The sequence below is a fragment of the Perca flavescens genome, chromosome 14 (genome assembly GCF_004354835.1).
Source record: "Perca flavescens isolate YP-PL-M2 chromosome 14, PFLA_1.0, whole genome shotgun sequence".
Taxonomy (NCBI): Eukaryota; Metazoa; Chordata; class Actinopteri; order Perciformes; family Percidae; genus Perca; species Perca flavescens.
Genome location: NC_041344.1, coordinates 25,586,512 through 25,606,449, shown reverse-complemented (window position 1 = coordinate 25,606,449; position 19,938 = coordinate 25,586,512). Strand labels below are relative to the sequence as shown.

General features: G+C 40.1%; 1 protein-coding gene across 2 annotated transcripts; it reads right to left on the bottom strand.

Moving 5' to 3' along the window:
* Window positions 1-317: 317 nt before the first annotated feature.
* Window positions 318-17,647, bottom strand: ldlrap1a (low density lipoprotein receptor adaptor protein 1a). Of its 2 annotated transcripts, none has more exons than XM_028598400.1 (9): window positions 17,424-17,647; window positions 11,023-11,165; window positions 9,105-9,217; window positions 8,364-8,478; window positions 6,992-7,064; window positions 6,340-6,435; window positions 4,438-4,568; window positions 3,271-3,305; window positions 318-1,234 (listed from the first exon to the last, which is right to left on the bottom strand). In XM_028598400.1, exons 1-9 carry the CDS (start codon window positions 17,506-17,508, stop codon window positions 1,090-1,092), a joined length of 936 nt encoding a protein of 311 aa, XP_028454201.1. In that variant the 5' UTR covers window positions 17,509-17,647; the 3' UTR covers window positions 318-1,089. The 2 variants fall into 2 exon arrangements, with proteins under 2 accessions (XP_028454201.1, XP_028454202.1); XM_028598401.1 differs by having other exon boundaries at window positions 4,438-4,565; window positions 17,424-17,644.
* Window positions 17,648-19,938: the final 2,291 nt, after the last annotated feature.

Genomic DNA, 19,938 nt, shown 5'->3' with positions numbered 1-19,938 from the left:
AGGTCTATATAAAAGACTTCAGATACAGTATTAGGGGACCACTGAGGTCTATATAAAAGGATCCAAAAAGCAGCATGTCATAGGACCTCTAAAGACTGGAGGTGCATCTTATGTATGTATGAACGGTGCTATGCCATTAGTTTATTATCTTTATTTGCAGATAGTTTAACAGTCATGGAATCGTAGATGTGCTTACACTTTAGTTTAAAAGTTCCCTTTTTGACCTTGGCAATATGTTCCCCATCTAACATACAGCTGGTATGTGAATGTAATCACTGGATTGTTAATAAATTATATTTATGTACCAAAGGAGTCAATTTGTTTTTCTATGAATATATTTATTTTAATTCTGTATAATGCTGGTGGATTATAATGTACATGAATGATAACCATGAACACATCTGGGCTTCTGTCCAGAGAACGCCGTTACACTGCAGTGAAAAAGTACCGCCTGTAACAACGGGTCCACTGCTACAAAAGGTTTGTATAAATACACCTAGCTTGATTTTCACATTTTAGACTTTACAATCCAGGGAGGTGGAAGACTAAATCCTTAATATCCTTAATGCAGTGTGTCCGATTGTCCTGCTGTTATTAAGGCCTGTTGATACAGTCTGTACATCCGTCTGAATTAAATCCTACTCTTCTTACATAAAAAATAATTACAAATCTATAAATTATAACTAAACACATATACAAACCATTGATTACAATGCTACTGAAATAGAACAATGTAAGCAAACAGGACAACAAATGCTGACATAAGATGAACTTGGTAAACATAGGTTTGTACGAATGTTTGCGGTGTAATACTAGGACAGATGGAGTAACCGTAAACAGGATGATATTATTGCTTTGGTGTGCAGGGGCAGCAGCCCGTTCCGTTTCCACAAAAACGGAAGAATTGTCCATGTGAAGAGTGAAACAATAAAGTGAGGAGGCCAAACGTCATCTCACAACTCCAAACTTATTCCCATACGGACTTAACTGCAGCCTCATCTTAAATGCACAGTGATGCCTTCATAGGAAGACATCAAGACACCCATCCTCCCCTCAGTTGTCGTCTCTTTCTCTGCTGTGTTGTGGTGGTCAGAAGCCGAAGGTATCGTCCCCGAAAGGGCTGAGACCGTTGGAAGGGTTTCCATCGGTGGGGTCCCAGTCGGGTTCAGCGAGCCAGTCTTGGGGCGTCACCCCAATGTCCAGGACCTGGGGGTTAGTACGCGACACAGCCAGCCTGAGAAGACAGGAGAAGATGGATGAATGGATGATTTGAAGAGAAAAAAAAAAAAAAAGGGTAAGGATAAGGCTGGTGTTATTCAGCGCGCTGTAGATTTTAGCAAACGTTACTCACACTGGAGTGAATGGTGCAGTTTTTGGTGACCATTTTTCAGCCACAGACTGACTTTTGGAGCACTAGTGAGCATTAATTGTCTCATGAAATGCAATGTGGCGTGCTTCTACAGTAGTGCTAAAAGGCTAAAATAGGTACAAACAAGAAATGAAGAAAAAAAAAAAAGGTTTATGCCTCGACGCAGAGGTCCAGGGTTCGACTCAGACCTTGACGATTACCTGCATGTCTTCCACCCCCCTCTTTCTCACCTGTCCTGTCCATTTAAAGGCGGAAACCCCCCAAAAAAATGTCTCATGTGTAAATTTGCAATGTTCAAGGGATTGGCTGAAGACTTTGCTAAACAGCGTACAGAGGTCAGAGCTCATCATAGAAGTCTCTCGGTGTTGAACTTGTAGCTTTGGAGAAATTTGTCCAGAGCACAGAAGCTGGAGTAAACTACTGAGGCTTATGAAGACAAACTACATTATTTTATCACGAGGGCTTGTAATGAACAGGCCTGGGAGTCTATTCATAAGGATTATTTCTAATACAAACATTTACCAGAGTAAGTGCATCACGGGAGGTGGGAAATTATCTTCTTAGCTAAGTGAAAGTCAAATAAACTAACTAGTAAAATGTATGTATGTATGTATATATATATATATATATATATATATATATATATATATATATATATATATATATATATATATATATATATATATATATATATATATATATATATATATATATATATATATATATATATATATATATATATATATATATATATAAAAAAAGAAAAATTGAGGTATAACAAGCTGGTTAACGAGCTTTCTAGCTAACAGCGTAGGCCAGTATTGGTAAAACAAGTACTTGACATCCTTCTTTTTCACTTCAGGCCTAATGTCACTCAGCCAGAATAGCAGTTTGCGTCTTAGCTCCTCTTTAAAGTTTGGGCTCGAGTAGTGATTTTAGTGCTGCCTCCACAGCAGCTCAGACCTCCCAGACACGTTTGTGTAACTAAAGCCTCCATTCTCTTCTAATTAAGAGCCCTCGGTTTGGCTGCAAACTGACTTTCCCCATCTCTCTGGGATAACAAGTGGGGTGGAGGTCAACAGGATTACTTCAAGACATCCGGTTCACTCGATCCGTGGGATAAGTTGTTTAACCCACTGCTCCCACTTCCACACCAGCGACCACAAAGAGTAATTGCTCAGCAAAGCCCTCGGTGTGTGTGGCGAAGTCCCATTACTCCCACTGATTTCAGTCCAGTCAAGACAAACAAAAGACTATAAATAGGGTTATCGGGAAGAGAAAAAAAAAAAAAAAAAAAAAAAAGAAGCTATTACTGGTTATATGAGATGGGAAAGGATGTCATTTTTCACTTTGACTGAAACTCCGTACTGTGAATCAGCTTTTTCTGAACCCAGTTGACAATTATTCCATCAGGGAGGAAATAAAAAAAGGACACAGAAAGAGATTGATTACATTACTGAGTATTGGGTTTGGCGGTGAATGAATGGAATGGCTTACAGTTAGGTTAGTACTGTAATTAGGCACTACGACACTACAGTGAGGCTTGTAACAGCCGACAGTGGTACTCAACTTTACCTGGACATGAACCATAGCTATCCAGAGCTCAGCTGGAGACACAAAACACACAATAGATTGAGGACAGTTTAGCTATTTAACTAGAGTTATTTCGCATGTAAAAAATAATTCTGCAGTACATCAAAATCGTCAGCAAGTGGCGCTGTAAAGCCAAGCATTATGAGAGCGGACTACAGTATGCTGAAGGATTTGACAAGGCAGAGTTTGGAGAGGGGGGGTGATGTATTATTTTAACAAGCAGCAGAGACAATCAACTAGAATTAATTTCCCTTAATTTAAAAATTTTCCACTTAATTTCAATTAAACTATTAAGACAAATATCTCACCTGGAGAAGGCTTCATCCAAACCATCTTCGATTCCCTGGAAAGACGAAAAAGAAGAAGAATATCAAGTTTAATATTCACCCAGTGAATATTATGTAAAAATGTGTGGTGATGCAGTTTTCATAGGACTACATTTTAGACACCTATTTAAGACTTAATCTAAGACACCTCACGTTATTTTCAACAGTGTTTGAACTTTATGATTTGAAGGGTTCTTAAAGGTCCCATGGCATGGTGCTCTTTGGATGCTTTTATATAGGCCTTAGTGGTCCCCTAATATTGTATCTGAAGTCGCTTTTATATAGACCTTAGTGGTCCCCTAATACTGTATCTGAAGTCTCTTTTATATAGACCTTAGTGGTCCCCTAATACTGTATCTGAAGTCTCTTTTATATAGACCTTAGTGGTCCCCTAATACTGTATCTGAAGTCTCTTTTATATAGACCTTAGTGGTCCCCTAATACTGTATCTGAAGTCTCTTTTATATAGACCTTAGTGGTCCCCTAATACTGTATCTGAAGTCTCTTTTATATAGACCTTAGTGGTCCCCTAATACTGTATCTGAAGTCTCTTTCCCAAAATTCTGCCTTGGTGCAAAATTACAGCCACTAGAGCCAGTCCCACAATGAGCTTTCCTTAGTATGTGCCATTTCTGTGTCTGTAGCTATTGAGGAGGAGAGGGGGGAGTCAAGGTGGAGGGTGGGGGTATGGCCTTGACCAACTGTCACTTTGCTCGTTTAAAAGCCATGATGTCTCTCTCTCATGGGTGGGCCAAATTCTCTGGGTGGGTAAAGCAGAGAAAGGGGAGGTAACCTTGCTCCTTATGACCTCATAACGAGAAGATTCCAGATCGGCCCATCTGAGCTTTCATTTTCTCCAAAGGCAGAGCAGGATACCCAGGGCTCGGTTTACACCTATCACCATTTCTAGCTACTGGGGGGCCATAGGCAGGCTAGGGGAACTCATTAAATGTTAAAAAACCTCAAAGTGAAATTTTCATGCCATGGGACCTTTTAATACATTCAAATACAAATCAACTTGAAACACAGAAAGACTTGCGATCTAAAATCTCAAAATAGAAAATGGATATTAAGACAAGTTTAGGAGAGTTGCAACCGCCTCACTTGTCCATAGGTGCAACCGAGAGCCAGAGGAGGTGAGGCTCTTACCCAGGCAGAGTTGTTGTTGGTCTCAGAGGGCCTGCGGTTATCCAGCGGATCCTCCTCTCCATTCCCATTGGTCTCCACCACCACATTCCCACTGTCCTCAAAGCCCAATAGGTTGTCTGTGGCAACATCTACTTGAGGTGAGAGAAGGACAAGCAGTTAGTGGTTAGGGATCGACCGATACTGGTTTTTCAAGGTCTATACCGATACCAATTATTAGTAGGTAATAAAACTGAAAACGGATACGGTATTTGGAACTGATATGCATATATACAGTACATTGTTAATGAAAATCTGCAAGTCAAAATGAAGATTTTGGAATGAATCCAACAAAAAAAAAAAACTGCTTAAATGCTTTAAGCAATTATTTAATAAATTAAACTTTCAACATAATACACAGAGAGTGTTGTGGGGGGGCAGGGGGGGACAGACTCAGTGGTGAGTGAAACCAAAGCAGAGGGACAGACAACGCTGTAGCCGAGCCAAAGTAGCACACTTTGTAATTACTTAACTTTATCGGTTATCAGGCAAATAAAAATCACATACAAATAATCTGCAAACTGCCAGAAAACGGCCCGATAATCGGCCAAAGCAGATTATCGGTGTATCCCTAGTTAAAAGCATACACAGGTAACCTGTGTGTATTTTGAAGGGACTAAAAGACTAGCCGTCCCGTTAGGTTGTATGTCACCACATAACAGAAAACAGATTCTTTTTGACCAATAGTGGAGCAACAAATGTAAAGTGCGGACTCAGGGTGACACCAGAAGAAAGGCCCTAAACCGTATTAGAAAAGGTTATCCTCATCCTTTAATTTTCTAAGTAAAAGGTGGAATAAGTTTTTTATTTATTTATCCATTATCTTATTCTTTGTTTCGGTTCTGCTGCCATCACTAGCCACACTGCATGTTCAAATTAGTGGGAAATTATTTTTATGCATTTTAGGCCTTTATTTTTTATATAGGACAGATGGACACATGAAAGGGTAGAGAGAGTGGGGAATGCCATGCAGCAAAGGGCCGCAGGTCGGAGTCAAACCCACAGCCGCTGAGTCGAAGAGTAAATCTCTATATATGGGCGCGTGCTCTACCAACTGAGCTAACCAAGCTCCCAAATTAAATTTTTTTTATTTGATGAAAGTTGACTGTGGTGTGCTGCACTTTACTTGAAGAACTAGACTTACAACCTGTTAAATGTAAATTACCACGAAAATCAAGACTACATAACATGTATAATGCTACAGTCAAATATTCAGCTGTGATAAGGTTGTGTAAAGCTCCGTTTCTATGAAAACATGCAACCGGTTCAGACAAAGACATAAAAGAGTCTTATTACATAAGTGGTGCAGGGGTGTTGAGAAGTGACGAGAAGCAAGAAGAGAAATTTACCATTCATCAGAATCAAATCATTTACATTGTGTATAGAATGTCTTTTATATTGTTTATAACTGATTATCAGTGGGTTTTCTTGCCAGATTTGCTCGCGGAATGCAGAAAAGAAAAAAAGAAAAATAGACTTGATGCAAAAACAATCACTCCTGATGGTAAGCCGGCGTTTCCTGTGTGGAGACCACAACTGGTTAACATGGGTGCTGAAAAGAAGTGGGCAGCGCTTCCCGGCTCAACTTGCTAGTCTCAGTTTCAAACTCTAAGAGCTTAACTGTGATTGCTCAGCTGCCCAAGAATGAAAGAAATGGAAAAAAACAACAACAAAACACTATGTGACTCCAGTGATTTGTGTACATGAAAGGTGAGGAGGGGGGGGGGGGAACGACACGCAGCAAAGGGCCGCAGGTCGGAGCCGAACCTGCGGCCGCTGTGTCGAGGAGCAAACCCCCCCCCCATACGTGTGCGCCTGCTCTACCAACTGAGCAAACCCGGCCACCAGCCAGTTTTTTGTTTTTACCTGTCCCTTTCAGGCTCCCCAGGCTGTTGGACCTCTCTGAATGGGAACTACTGCTGCCATCGCCAGCTGAACCGGACTTCACTCTTTTCCCTTTCTCTAGAATAGAGGAGAGACATTGCACAAGCAGGCCAAAACGGGTTTATTGCAGCAGATATAAACATCCTTGGAGCATCAAGGCTGATTCAACACAAACACAAGCCGTGTCAGACGCTGAAAAAAAACTACTTCTAAATAGACTGTGTATGTACTAATTAAAAGTATATAATGTAAAAATAAAAAGTAATAAACGCAGAAAAATCCTCCCATTTTAGAAACGATCCAAACTGTTGTGTGTTCATCAATCTTCAAAATCAGTTCAGCTGGACTTGTAGGCCGTTATATTGTTGGGTAGTTTTAATTTATGATAAAACGACCTATTTTATAAACTACATGTGTTTCATTTGCAAAAATCTTTATTTGTAAAGTAACTGGTAACTAAAGCTGTAACAGATAAATTTAGTGGAGTAAAAAGGACAATATTTCCCTCTGAAATGTAGCGGAGTAGAAGTAGAAAGTGGCATGAAAAGAAAAGACTCAAGTAAAGTACAAGTACCTCAAATTGGTACTTAAGTACAGTACTTGAGTAAATGTACTTCACTGCTGTGGTGCTTACCTTCTTTGGCCACTTGCCAGAGTTCAAAAGCCACTGTGAAGGCCTGGGCTACGGTCATAGCCACTGCCTGGGCCTGGAAAACAGAATGAAAATACACGTTGTTACAGACCATGACTGCATTACCAACCCCAAGTCTGAATTAACAGAAGGATAGGCATGATCTTCAATAACTCTCCTATTTCATGTCCGGATACATTTTTGGATCGCTCAAGGGAGACATACAGTATGATGTTGTGAACTGTGCTTTGACTGAAGAGCTGTTAGAGCAGAGGACATAAAGAGGTTACCGCCAGTCTCCATAACCACGATAAGAGAGAGGCAAGTACTAAGGAAGTAGGGTATTATCATGTTATTCTGGGAGAGAAAGGGATGAGTGTGGAAGCAAGTAAGATGAGAGGAAAAGTGCCCTTCTGGTTTTCAGCACACAGGAGGAGCACAGGAAGATGACAGACGGTTTGGGGAGCAGGACTTCTAGAGTTTCCTCTTAACCCTCTTGTTGTCCTCGGGTCAAATTTGACCCATTTTCAAAAAGTTTCTATATCAGAAATTTGGGTTTCTTTCAACCAAATTGTCAAAAAAACAAAAAAAAGAATGAGTCAAATAAGTGATCAGTTTACTACTTTGATTAAATTTGGGTGTTTTATTCAATTTTATAGCATTTGAAAAAAAAAAAAAAAAAAAAAAAAAAAAAAAATGTTGAAAAAAAAAAAAAAAAGTGACAAATGTCAGAAAAAGCTTAATAAAAAAAAAAAAAAAAAAAAAACCCTAAAGGAGTGCAGAAAAAAAAGTGACAAAAACAAATGTCGACAAAAGTAACAAAAACATTAAGAAAAGCGACAGAAGTGTCGCAAAAAATACCCCAAATAATAAAAAAAAAAAATAAAACTAAATTTTGACCCAGGAAAATAAAAAGCTGCATGGTCGACGGGAAGACAACACAAGGGTTTATGTATGGATGATGAGAAAGGAGTGCTATGGTGTCAGGGAGGCCCGGTTAGAAAAGCAGGAGAAATAAGGTCTACTCACCTTGGAGAAAGAAGCAATTGGAGGAGTAAAAAGCACATGGGGACATGCTTGGCGTCGTTTTAAAGGATCAAGAGGTCACAAACTCAGGTAAGTGAAACTAAAGCTAGATTAGATAACACCGCCCCCCTCCCTCCCCCCGACCATAAAGAGGTTTACACCACGTCAAACTACAGACTAAAAAAAAAAAAAGGTACACTTAACTCTGAGTTAGAAATTTAAAATAAACTGATGCCGACCAAGTTTAAAAAAAAAAAAAAAAAAAAAAAAAAAAAAAAAAATCACTGCATTGCAATTATTAAATGATACGCATTATGAATTAAAAACACTGATACTGTAGTCAACTCACCACTTTCCTTTTGGAGCAGAGGTACGCATGGCACTCTAGGGTCCCATTGAGGGTGTTTTGAGCGATATAAGCAAACACTTTATCATGCAGTTTGTCCACTGTGCAGTAGGATATTCTGCAGGCCAGAGGGGACAGGTTAGAGGGACAGTCGAGGAGAGTTCACAGGCTAAGCAACGGAATTGGAATTATTTATTTGAACAGAGACAGTGCACAAAAAAAACATTAATAGATGTCTTGTGCCAGGTTGTAGCACATTGCTAGTTTCCGCCCGTAGTCCCTAGGCAGGTAGATGGCGCAATAAAATACAGACAAAGTATATATAGTATACAATAAAGATACATAAAGTCATAACCCACCCCATCTAGAGCTAGACACCACCCCCCATAAACACACAGTAATTTAGCACATCAACTCACTGGTGGGAGCAAATCTGCTTTGTTAACAACCAATGCTTTGCTAAGCGTGAGAAGGAGTGCAAGTTAGTGCATGGAATTAGCTCTGGAGGAAGGGTATTCCAGTGATTTAGAGCCACATAAAAGGAGAATGATGTCCTCCCAAATGCAGTTTAGCATTGTGGCTGATCTAGTTACCCGTGTTGTTTTTTTTCCAGAGCAGAGTGTAACAAATCTTTTCAGGAGAAGCAGAAGCATTATGAATTACCACGTCAACTACAACAGGCCACATCAACTTCACGCCGACGGCCTTATAAGGCTGTGAACTTGCATTTAGCCCTTCACATACCTGTATATGGAGACATTTTCCAGGAGTTTATCGGTCAAGCGGTCGTACAGGACGATTCCCCGTGGGGAAACCTTAAGAGCAACCTTCTTAGGCTTCTTCCCAATGGCTTTAGCCTGTTACAGAAACAATTATCAAAAGAAGAGTTTGTTTAATAGAATGTTAGCGTGTTGAACTATGGGATGGGGCAAAGTACATACAGTGGCTTTTAAACCATTTACAAAAAGTACTCAAAGTGAAGTGGGAATTTAAGAAATGTAAGACATAATGACATCCCAAAGGGATATATTGTAACCTAGTTTATTAATAACCAATTTAATAAACTACCACACTGGCAACAAAGAAGAAGAATCTTAGTAATTAGAGATGTTAAGTGTGTTCCCATCGAGCTGTTTTAATGCACATGTTTCACACATAATTTCATTTCCTGTGTCTGGAAACAGAGAAAAAAAAAAAAAAAAAAAAAAAACATGGCTGATGTGCATCAAAAATCAACAAAAGTGCAATGGAAAGACTTGCCGAATAAATCGTACAGGTTACGTGAATGGTGTGCTCCACCGGAGAGACGAGAAATCGCAGCCCCCCCAAATTCTTTACTTTTCAGGCATCGACCTTGTTGCCTGAAAAGTAGAGTATCGGAAAATGCTTCTTCATTCAGGAGTAAATCTCAACAGCGTCAGTGAGCCAATGCAGCATGCTTCTACCAAGATCTAATATTGCTGCAGATTGGCTGTCTAGCATCACGTTATAGAGACACGCAGGAAAAACTCGACATTACGCACAGAGACAGGGCTCACATAGTAGGACCTGAAAAATAAATAAAAAGATTTGTGCCGCAATGTGTAATGTAGGGCTGTTGGAACAAATTCCGCCAGTCGAATATAAGTTGAATAGTAAAAATCAATACTATTCGAACGCTGAAATAACTATTCAAATAGGATTTTATAAATAGGTTGGCTAACGTTAGCTAATCTACCTCTTCTCAGGTCACGTCTGATGAACAATAAGTTACGGGAGTGAGAAACTAGCGTTACGTACCATGATGTAGGTCCCCTTCAAGGCCAGTTGGAAGTCCCTCTAATGGACAGAACGTGTAACAACAACCCCATGCTTATAGTGGCATTGGCAATGCATAAGCCTGAGTAGTACATATAACAACTGCATATGAGCATTACATATTTGAATATATAAAAAAAAATTTGAAGAAATAAAACCGACAGATCTAGTGTAATGTAATTTTTTTTTTTATTGAAATGGATTTTATAAAATTGGTATTGAAAAAAGTCCATCCAATCCAAGCAGGGTTTTTCTTGGCTCGGACTGGGCTATTTGGAGGGGGAACGCACAACAGTTAGGTCCGCCTACAGTATCTTATTTCTGACAATTTGAAAAACAAAAAAATTATTGTGCTTGGGTAAATGAAACCCAAATTTAAAAACAAACTGTTGTGCTTGTTGTTGTTTCTTTGGGGCTGGCTGAAATTCCTGCCAAGTCACGGTATTGGATCCAAAGATTTTTGGACAATACCCAGCCGTAATGTGGACTGTATAACATCCTGAAGGACATGGTTCCTCCACACTGCCTGTGTGGCGTGTTGCGACACACACACACACACTTTTTAAATTACATTATATCTGCATTTATGTCAAAACCTTGAGACTTTCAAACATCAAAACGTCATGTATAAAATGTATTTGTGTCAAAACGATATATAAACATCATTTCCTATTCTATTTTGAATGGAAATGCTTCCAACACGCTTGCGTGTCGCGTGACAAATAGGAGTCTGTCCTATTTCTAGCATGCTCGCGTTTTCGGCGTGCGTGTCACGCAGGCAGCGTGCAAGCTCTAACCTGTTAACATGGGAGCCGAAATAAAAACGGACACGCCACGCAGGCAGTGTGAAAGAGGCTTAACTCACCGTGGCAACGATCCTCTTAACCGCAGCAGCGGACAGTTCCTCTCCCTTGGGCTGGTCCACTAGCGTCATGCCGAGATGACGAAGATTAAACGTCATCCCCTCTACCACGGTCTCCCGTGTGTCAGTCCAGTTCTCTGGGAGCTCTACGGAGAAACATTTTTTTTGGGAAAAACAAACATCAAATATTTGTTTGTTACAGTTTCAGAGATGCTACGACGTGCCTGCCTTTCCTTTCCACTTCAGGTCCAAAAATAAATAGAGTTGATCGTGAGAGCATTCAAAGAGCTTTGAGAAAAACACAAATTAGGAAAATGTAAACAGCCCGTGTTGAACTTAAAGTTCAGACATTTCAACTGCTCCCTCCCTGAAGTGGAAAGGCAAAACAGGGTATCTAGGTCAGATGTAGTGTCGATGGCAAGTAAATATTTCAACTCAAAAAACAACTTTTAGGGCTTGACAATATATAAAAAAGGCAAAGACTTAGGAGCAAGTATACGTGGAATCGGACACACTGTGATAAGAGGGAAGTGGGAGTTTCCTTTTCTCAAAAGTACCATAATAAGATGTCCCTCGGAGAAGTGCATTAGGGGTTTCGACCTTTGTGTTCAAAAGTTAGCCCTCATGTTCCCTGAAAAACAATGAGGAGTGTAAGCCGGTGAAGGAGCAGCTGCTATCTCCACGTAGTTTCTTTCTTATCAGTATTTGTGTGTGGTGCCGGCTGGCCCTGACCCTCTAGCTGTGTTTACAGCGATTTCCTCAGAGAACGAAAAAGGAGGGGAGAGGGGTTAGGGAAGGTAAGAGCAGAAAAACATCCCTTCACCCCCCAATTACCTAGAAATCCATCCTCCAAGCATTTACCTCCTCTGGGATGTGGTGCATACCACATACTCATGCAGACACATGTTCACACACACACACACACACACACACACACACACACACACACACACACACACACACACACACACACACACACACACACACACACACACACACACACACACACACACACACACACACACACACACACACACACACACACACACACACACACACACACACACACACACACACACACACACACACACACACACACACACACTATAAAGAAGGAAGGAAGGAAGGGGTTTTCCTCCATTTCCTTCCTTTTAGGCACCCCTCAAAGAACGTCTTGGACTTCCAGCGGTCAACTCGCAGTTGAGACTGTTTTACAACTGGTTAAAAATGTCTTGGTAAATAGTAGTCCACTTTCTTGTTTTGGTACAGTTGGTGTTTACAAGCCAAGGTACGGTATGCAATGTTCACACTAATAAGACAAAAAGGGTACTTTTTCAGAGTCAGAGTACACTTGACCCCCAAGTGTACTCTGACCTAGAGATGTTCCGATAGCGATACCAGTATCGGTATCGGCTCTGATACTGCCTAAAACGCTGGTATTGGTATCAGGAAGTACTGGAGTTTATGCAACGATCCGATACCACGTAATAAAGCCCTAAAGAAAATTTACATTTAAGTAGTTTATTTATGTTCTTTTTCCGTTATAACTGACTGTCAAACTGGAGAATAAAAGAAAGTTCTTTGGCATTCATTGTTTGTGTTTGTTCATGTTTCACAAAGAGTTTAACCTGAGCCAGACCGACAACAAAGGTAGAAATCATATCACATCCATACAGGGATAGTAGTATACAGCTGTTAAAACATAATGAAATATATGACACTCTGGTATCGGATCGGTACTCGGTATCGGCCGATACCCAAGTTCAGGTATCGGGAAGCAAAAAAGTGGTATCGGGCCATCTCTACTCCGACCCGGGACCAGGTCCCTGATGTCAAATGCCCCTTACTGCATTATATCCCCTTATATCTTTTATTTTTTATATGTGGAAACCACCAAGTGTGGCCCTACAACTTAGGATCCAGGACTCTGAACCACATAACCTTTTTTTTTCCCCAATTTTATAAAAACAACTTGTGTCACCATTTAACTTTTCTTTTAAATCCAATGCTCTACATCCACACACAGCTCACCTGCCTCCTGAATTTTGCATTTTCCTTCACATAAATAAAGACGTTTCCCCACCATAAGTTGGTGCATACAAATGTATCAGAATGAATCATTTCCGAGTAGAGTCTTGCACTCAAAATTTCCTGGAGGAGGACGACCCACTCTTGGGGTGGGGGTGTGTGTGTGTGTGTGTGTGTGTGTGAAAACTCTGGAAGGAGGACTGCAGCTGAAAGACCTTTGTTTTAAGGCCAAAATTCAAACATTTACACCACTATGTGAAAAACCCTCCATTAAAAAAGGTCTTAAGTTTAAAAACTGAGTTGTGAATAATTTTTGGATGCCACTGATTTCATGCCCATGATGAATAAGTTCCAGCTTAGATGAGGAGACAACACACAAAAGAGTCTACGCAGCCATGGTAGCGATGTACCACATTTTCATGACATGTCACTGGCAGAGACAGCGTCAAAACGTACCAAACTTAATGGAACGACACCCCAAAATAACTGGTCAGTCAGGTCAGAGCCATCTTAATGGGAAAAAGGACAGCACTGAATAGTCAATGGGTCTGAAAGAAAGGAAAAAAAAATAACAGGGTTCAGCCCTATGTTCTCACAGCCCTATGTTCCCACATTTCTAAGATTTTTCTTAAAATTAGGCCTTATGTTAGGTTTATGGGTTAGTATTAATGTGGGAACATAGGGCTGTGGGAACATAGGCACGCTCCCAAAAAAAACAACAGAGCAGGTACAGTACCAGGCACTGCTCAGTCAGAGAATTAGGGAGGGCTTTGTGATCAAAGGTCAACAACTGGGACACCTGAGAGGAAACGTGTTCATGTGTGAACTGAGACCAAGTAAAACCATCTGACCCTGCTGTAAATACAAGTCGACCTCACCATCTGTTAATGTTAGGAGAATAAAGAAAAAAAAAAAAAAAAAAAAAAAAAAAAAAAAAAAGGAGTTGCCTTGTCTTGGATAAGAGGGGAGGGGAAAAGGAAAGATCTAACACCCCAGTCCTCAGCTCCCTAGTCATCGATCAAGTCCAACACTAATGGATGAGTATCCATTGCATGTATCAAAGTGCAAAAAAAAAATAAAAAGCATTTGTTGACCACTGCGACAGCAAACGTGCTGATCCAAAAGGGTCCAACTAACAGGCAATTCACGCTCTGGCTGATTTGTGTGTCTCCACCAAACACTGAATCACTGTGGAAACCACCAAGTATGGCCCTACAACTTAGGGCCGATCCAGGACTCGGAGCCACATAACCTTTTTATTTTATAAAAAACAACTTCTGTCACCATTTAACTTTTTTAAATCCAATGATCTACATCCACACACAGCTCCAAAAAACAGGTTTCAAGGACTCCAAATTCATCGGAGTTGAAGTGCGGGATTGTACGGATGGATGCAGGAAAAAAAGAAAAGGAAGTGATAACGTGTTTGTCTGGAAGTCTCTGCAGCTGCAAAAAGTTAAACAAACATTTCGGAGGCATTTAGCCTCAAGTTCACTTATCAGGCTGTAATGTTAACAGAGCTGAATTCAAAAGTAGACTAACTTCCACAACTAACAAACAGACTCTATCCTACCAGGCCTGGAAGCCAGCCTTGGGGTCTCGGAGTCTGACTGGTGGCCTTCAAATCACATCTAATCAGAAAACAAGGTTGAGTCTGAATAATCTAGCCTACTGCGTCAGATACCACCTCCTGCATCTGAGACCAGGGAGAAATACAGTACATTAATCCCATGTATGGTTCTTATTACCAGAAGGGTTTTGGTTCTAGACGTTATGGAGGCAAAGTTCCATTCAACTGGTTTTTACAGCCATCAAAAAGACCACGTTGGCAGCCGAGTGTCTGACTGATGGTGGGAGAGTAACAGTGAAAACAGAAGGGGAAAAGCCTAATCCATAAGCAGAATCCTCGACGAAGTAGAAGAGCTACGTGGAGAGCAAATGTCATGCTTCGGTGAATTAACAACTTCATAAATCAGATGGAAATATTGCCATTGTGGCAATGATTTGCCAAAAAAGGGACCACGAGTGTGAGCTGGCATTATCACATGCTTCCATTTGAGAAGGTCCCAAGAGAAAAGGCTCTTTTGCTGTATACAAGCACCCTCTGGCTGGTCCCCGACACTGGCAGTGTGCCGGTGAGGTTCGTCTAGGGCGACCAAACCGGGGCAACGAGAGCAGAGAAGTGGATTAGGAGCAGGGGAGGTCTTTGCCATTTTAAAAAAAAAAAAAAAAAAAAAAAAAAAAAAAGAAAAATATGGGGTAGTCCCCATACGCTTCAATAGGTTTCTCCTCAATGCAAACTCACTCACAGTAGGCGGACGTGAAGTAGAGCATCTAAGCCAATAGAGCCCCATCAATGGCAATATCTGTGTGAAATGCTGGACCTCAGGTGCAAAAGCCCTGTTGCTTTGCCGTCTGGTCAAGCCCCTGAAAAGATACAAAAATGTAGGTCGATCCAGACTTTGTCCCATAGGTTAGAGTCAGACTTGGAAGTCCGACATGGGTGATATGGGTCAGCGCTGGTGAGGAATGTGTGCCCCTGCACTCTAAAGAATACCTGGTAATCTATACTACAATTCTTCTATAACAAGTGGGTCACTAGCTGCATTCACATGAAGCTTTTATTTTAACCAATTATCAAAGTAAGAGCCCAACAAAAGTAACAATGCCTCTCAAAAAAAAAGAAAAAAAAACACCCGAGTCCAGATAAATTAGACATTTCACTGGATTTAAAAAACAGGCCGGTTTAAAACCTTTACGATAAATAAAAAAGGAGTTTGGGTTTAACATTTAAATGCCCAGTTATTACAGGATTCTGTGTTGCTTCATAATAAAAGTGACGGTGCAAAGCGCTGCACGCGGGTTGTGCATGCAGGAACTGTGCTTTCTGATTGTTTACAGTCAGGTGTTCTAACAGGACATGTTTACAGTACATCGGTCATGTATTGCAAATATATTCCATGGACTTATCAATTTGTATTGATCTCATTTAGAGTGACAAAGGTTGGCCCATGTGACTGCAGGCACTGATAGTAAAGTAAATACATCAACATCTGACAGTCATCCATTAACACAGAAATGTGCTAGCAAGATATCTGTCTGCATGCAAGAGTGTATCTCAAACTCCCGAGGCCTTTTCTATTTTTTTGAGGTGAGCTAACGTTACTGATAGTAACGGAAGGATATTTATGTAATCCACAGTGTATTTTCTTATGATCATATGATCATTAGAAAATACACTGTGGATTTTCTTTTAAATCCAATATATGCTTTGTAATAGGCTCTCTGACGGAATTTAAAATAGACCTGCTTGAACTCAAGCCAACAGGAACCTTGCACTGACTGACTCGCAGAATTCTTGGCTTGCCCTAATGGTTACAGGCAGGGGCGCTTTCAGGCCATCTAAGCCACCCAGTCACTCCCCAGAACTTTACAGCGAGGATCAAGTAAGATTTATCTTACAAAGTGGCCCTTGAGTCCTACAATGGTCACCAGAGTGCTTTAAAAAGAGTTTCATGTTAATGTTGCAGTGTTGGGCAAGTCCCTGACCTACTGAAGGGCCCCTTGAGCAAGACACACACACAAAAAAAAATTATATATTATATATATATATATATATATATAAATAAAATTAAAAAAAAATCACTGTAAATCCTAGTATTACTGACTCTGACCTCTGCACTCTCTGGAAGGGGTTCTGGGAGGTTGGGATTAGCCACAAATCCAAAAGACTGCTGTAGTCAGTAAAAAAGAACAAGCAACACAAGGCACTGCTCCTAAAATAAAATAAGGTGATTAAAGTATACCGTTGAGGGTGAGACAACTTAAAAAATGTTTTTCAATAAACATCATGATTTGTCACAGCACCACTTTTATGTTGGTGTTGTGGTCTAGCGATACTACTGGAAAATTCCTGAAACAGGATAAACCGCAATGTAAACAGACTTACTCAAATCTCCATAGGATAAATTACATATTTTGCACAAAACAGAACAAAATACCAGAAAAAAAATAATAAAAATCGTTTATTTAAAAAAAGTAGCATTTTTAATCAGTTTGTCAAACAAAATGAGACTTAACGTTACTAGCTACACACGCAAGTTCAAATATGTCAACATTAATCTTTGTAACTTCAACGGTCCAACACCGGGGCAACGTAAATAATATTTCGCAACGTTTCGCTTTTGAAACAAAACGCTAAAAACTTTGGTAAAGTCAGCTCACAAAAGTAACGTTAAATGTCCGTCATTGGGGTGTTTAAAGTAAAATGGTGACAGCGGTAAGCAAAAGTCAACTTTTGGCTAGGTGAAAACGTAAAGGTTAGAACCCTTGTGTCTAACTACGCTTTTCTGTCAAGTTAACCAAGCGCTTCTTACTTCTGTGTCTGCCGGCAGTCCAGGACTGTTTCGCCATACTTGGGCTCCGGATAATAGCTCTCCCAGCCGACTTGAGGGCATCCATGTCGGTGTTAAAATGCGGTGGTGATCGAGTCGGTGGAGTTTGCTGGTGAGTCTCGCAGGAGAAATGTTGTTGACCAGACTGCTGATGGGGAGGATGGACTTGTGGTGCCTTCCTGTGCTGTCAGAAATCGCGCTATTTATGAGGTCAGCGCACGTGAACAAGCAACAAGCCCACCAGAGAAGTTATGCTGCATTTGGGTTTAATGGGAAATTAGAGAGCATTCAGGTGATACGAAAAAAAATACATACTAAGTAAACACCACACATTCATTTTCATTATATTATTTTCTAATTCATGTGGATTTTTTTTTATTTCCATTGTGTCAGTGTATTCAACACCCTTGATTTTGGAATGATGCTGTTCAGAAAGTAGATTAGCAGAAATCCATTACAGGCTATATACTTCATTATATATGTACCGGCTTGGTATCTTCATACTGTATATGAGCACAGCTTGAGCATACGTTTCCTCTATTGTAACCTATTTTGTTGACAATTATTTCAGAATGTTGTTATTATGTTATGTTTCAGAAAAACATTTTCTGACTTTAATATGTATTGATGTATGTTTCTATGCTCTCTCTTTAAGTCTAAGCAGTCTAGTACTCTTTTGGTCTAAGTAGATGACATGAATAGAGCTTGTACAGCGTTATGTTTCTGAACCTGAGCAGCTGAAAAATGTCCCTAACATTTATGTCAACTCATTATGACAGACTAAATAGAACCTGTGTGACAAAGCAGCTCTGTAACTTGAGGATTTCTATGAAAAAAGGCCTATTTGGTTGTTTTGTCTTCCTAACAATTGAATGCGTTAAACATAAGAGTTTAACATAGACCAATACCTGCTCCCGACCAGGTTAGGTTCACAGACTCACATGACTGAGGTTAGGTTTACCTCTCTTTCCGAAACGGGCTGGAGTAACCCCTCTCTCTCAGGTTTGATTAACTTCCCTTTCTGAAACAGAAAACCCAGTTTCCCTCATCTCGGGGTTTACAAACTCAAGAGTTTTCACTAAACCTGCTGTCTGAAACGGGCCCCAGGTCTGGGAGGTGACAAGATAAACTAAATGCTTGAAACGTGTATAAGTTGTTGGCTACGTTGAAATGCATGCAACTTCTGAATTGAGAAATATGGCAATTAAAGGTGCCCTGCCACATGTATTTCATTACTTTGTGGTAATGTCTGAAGTTCTACCATGGACTCTGTAAAAAAAATGTTGTGAAAAAAAAAAATGCCTTGGTTACCTTGTTTCAAGCCATTCTAGCGTGGTATAGAAAGCCTGCAGGAAGACTCAGCTCAATTTGTGCCAGTTCTCATTAATATTCAATGAGCTAAGCTGCTTGACTCTGACTGGCTAACAGCTAGCCAATGAGAGCCTGGCTATCAGCATCCTTTACCCAGCGCAACTGGGCAAGCTCATTAATAGTAATGAGCTCAGGCAATATGATGTCAGACTGACCAGCTTTTCTAATTGGCCTGATTTCTCTGCTTATTTCTTTTCAGTGGCTAGAGCTGACAGAGGAGGTAGCAGTTCATTTTCACATTCACGACATAATAAAAACATAATGGACCTAAAATATGTTAAAAAAAAAAAAATACAAGTAAAAACGGTTTTGTGTGGCAGGGCACCTTTTAAGGTAAAAGAGTCAATTTGTACTCACACAATGTCTTTTCTAATTTGTCCTCAGGCATTAACTTTCTTTGTTTTCACATCCCAAATGTTGTTGATGAAAACACATTTCATGACACACAGATCATGACACTTACAAAGATTGAACAGCTTGCATTGCCACCAGCAAGACTTTCTTTAATAGTGATGGCCAAAGTGAAAAGTGTGACACAGCCACCATCACTCGGAGTAAAGAAAACAAACATGGTGGAGCAATGAAAAGTTTAAACAAAGCACTTTTTTTTTTACCTTCTCGTCCTTCTACACAAACTTATAAAAGCAACTTGAGAACTGAATTCACAACACCAGAGCGATCCACAAATAATACTTTTTTTTTGTTTTTGTTTTCTTCCAGGTAGGCAACATGACAGCACAACATGGTCAAATGGTTTTACGGGAGGGTTACCTTTTCCCCCAACACAACACATTCACAGAATCCTTCCTGGCAGAAAATATAGGAAATCAACTGAATATGATGGGAAATATCAAGGAGGTGCCACTCAATAAAAAAATAAACTAAAATAAAAAAAAAAAAAAAAAGTCTGTAAGAAATAAATAAATGTGCGACTAACACAATTAGTCCAACTGACCACCTTGCTGCTTCACCATGATCAGCCCAGAACCTTGTAAACACAACACCATTCCAATAGTTTCCAATGACAAAAGAAAGAACAGCACTCTTCTGCAAACATTATGCTAGCTACATCGATCAAAGTATGGATGGAGAGACCGCACACCAAACACTCGGCACTTAAGAAACT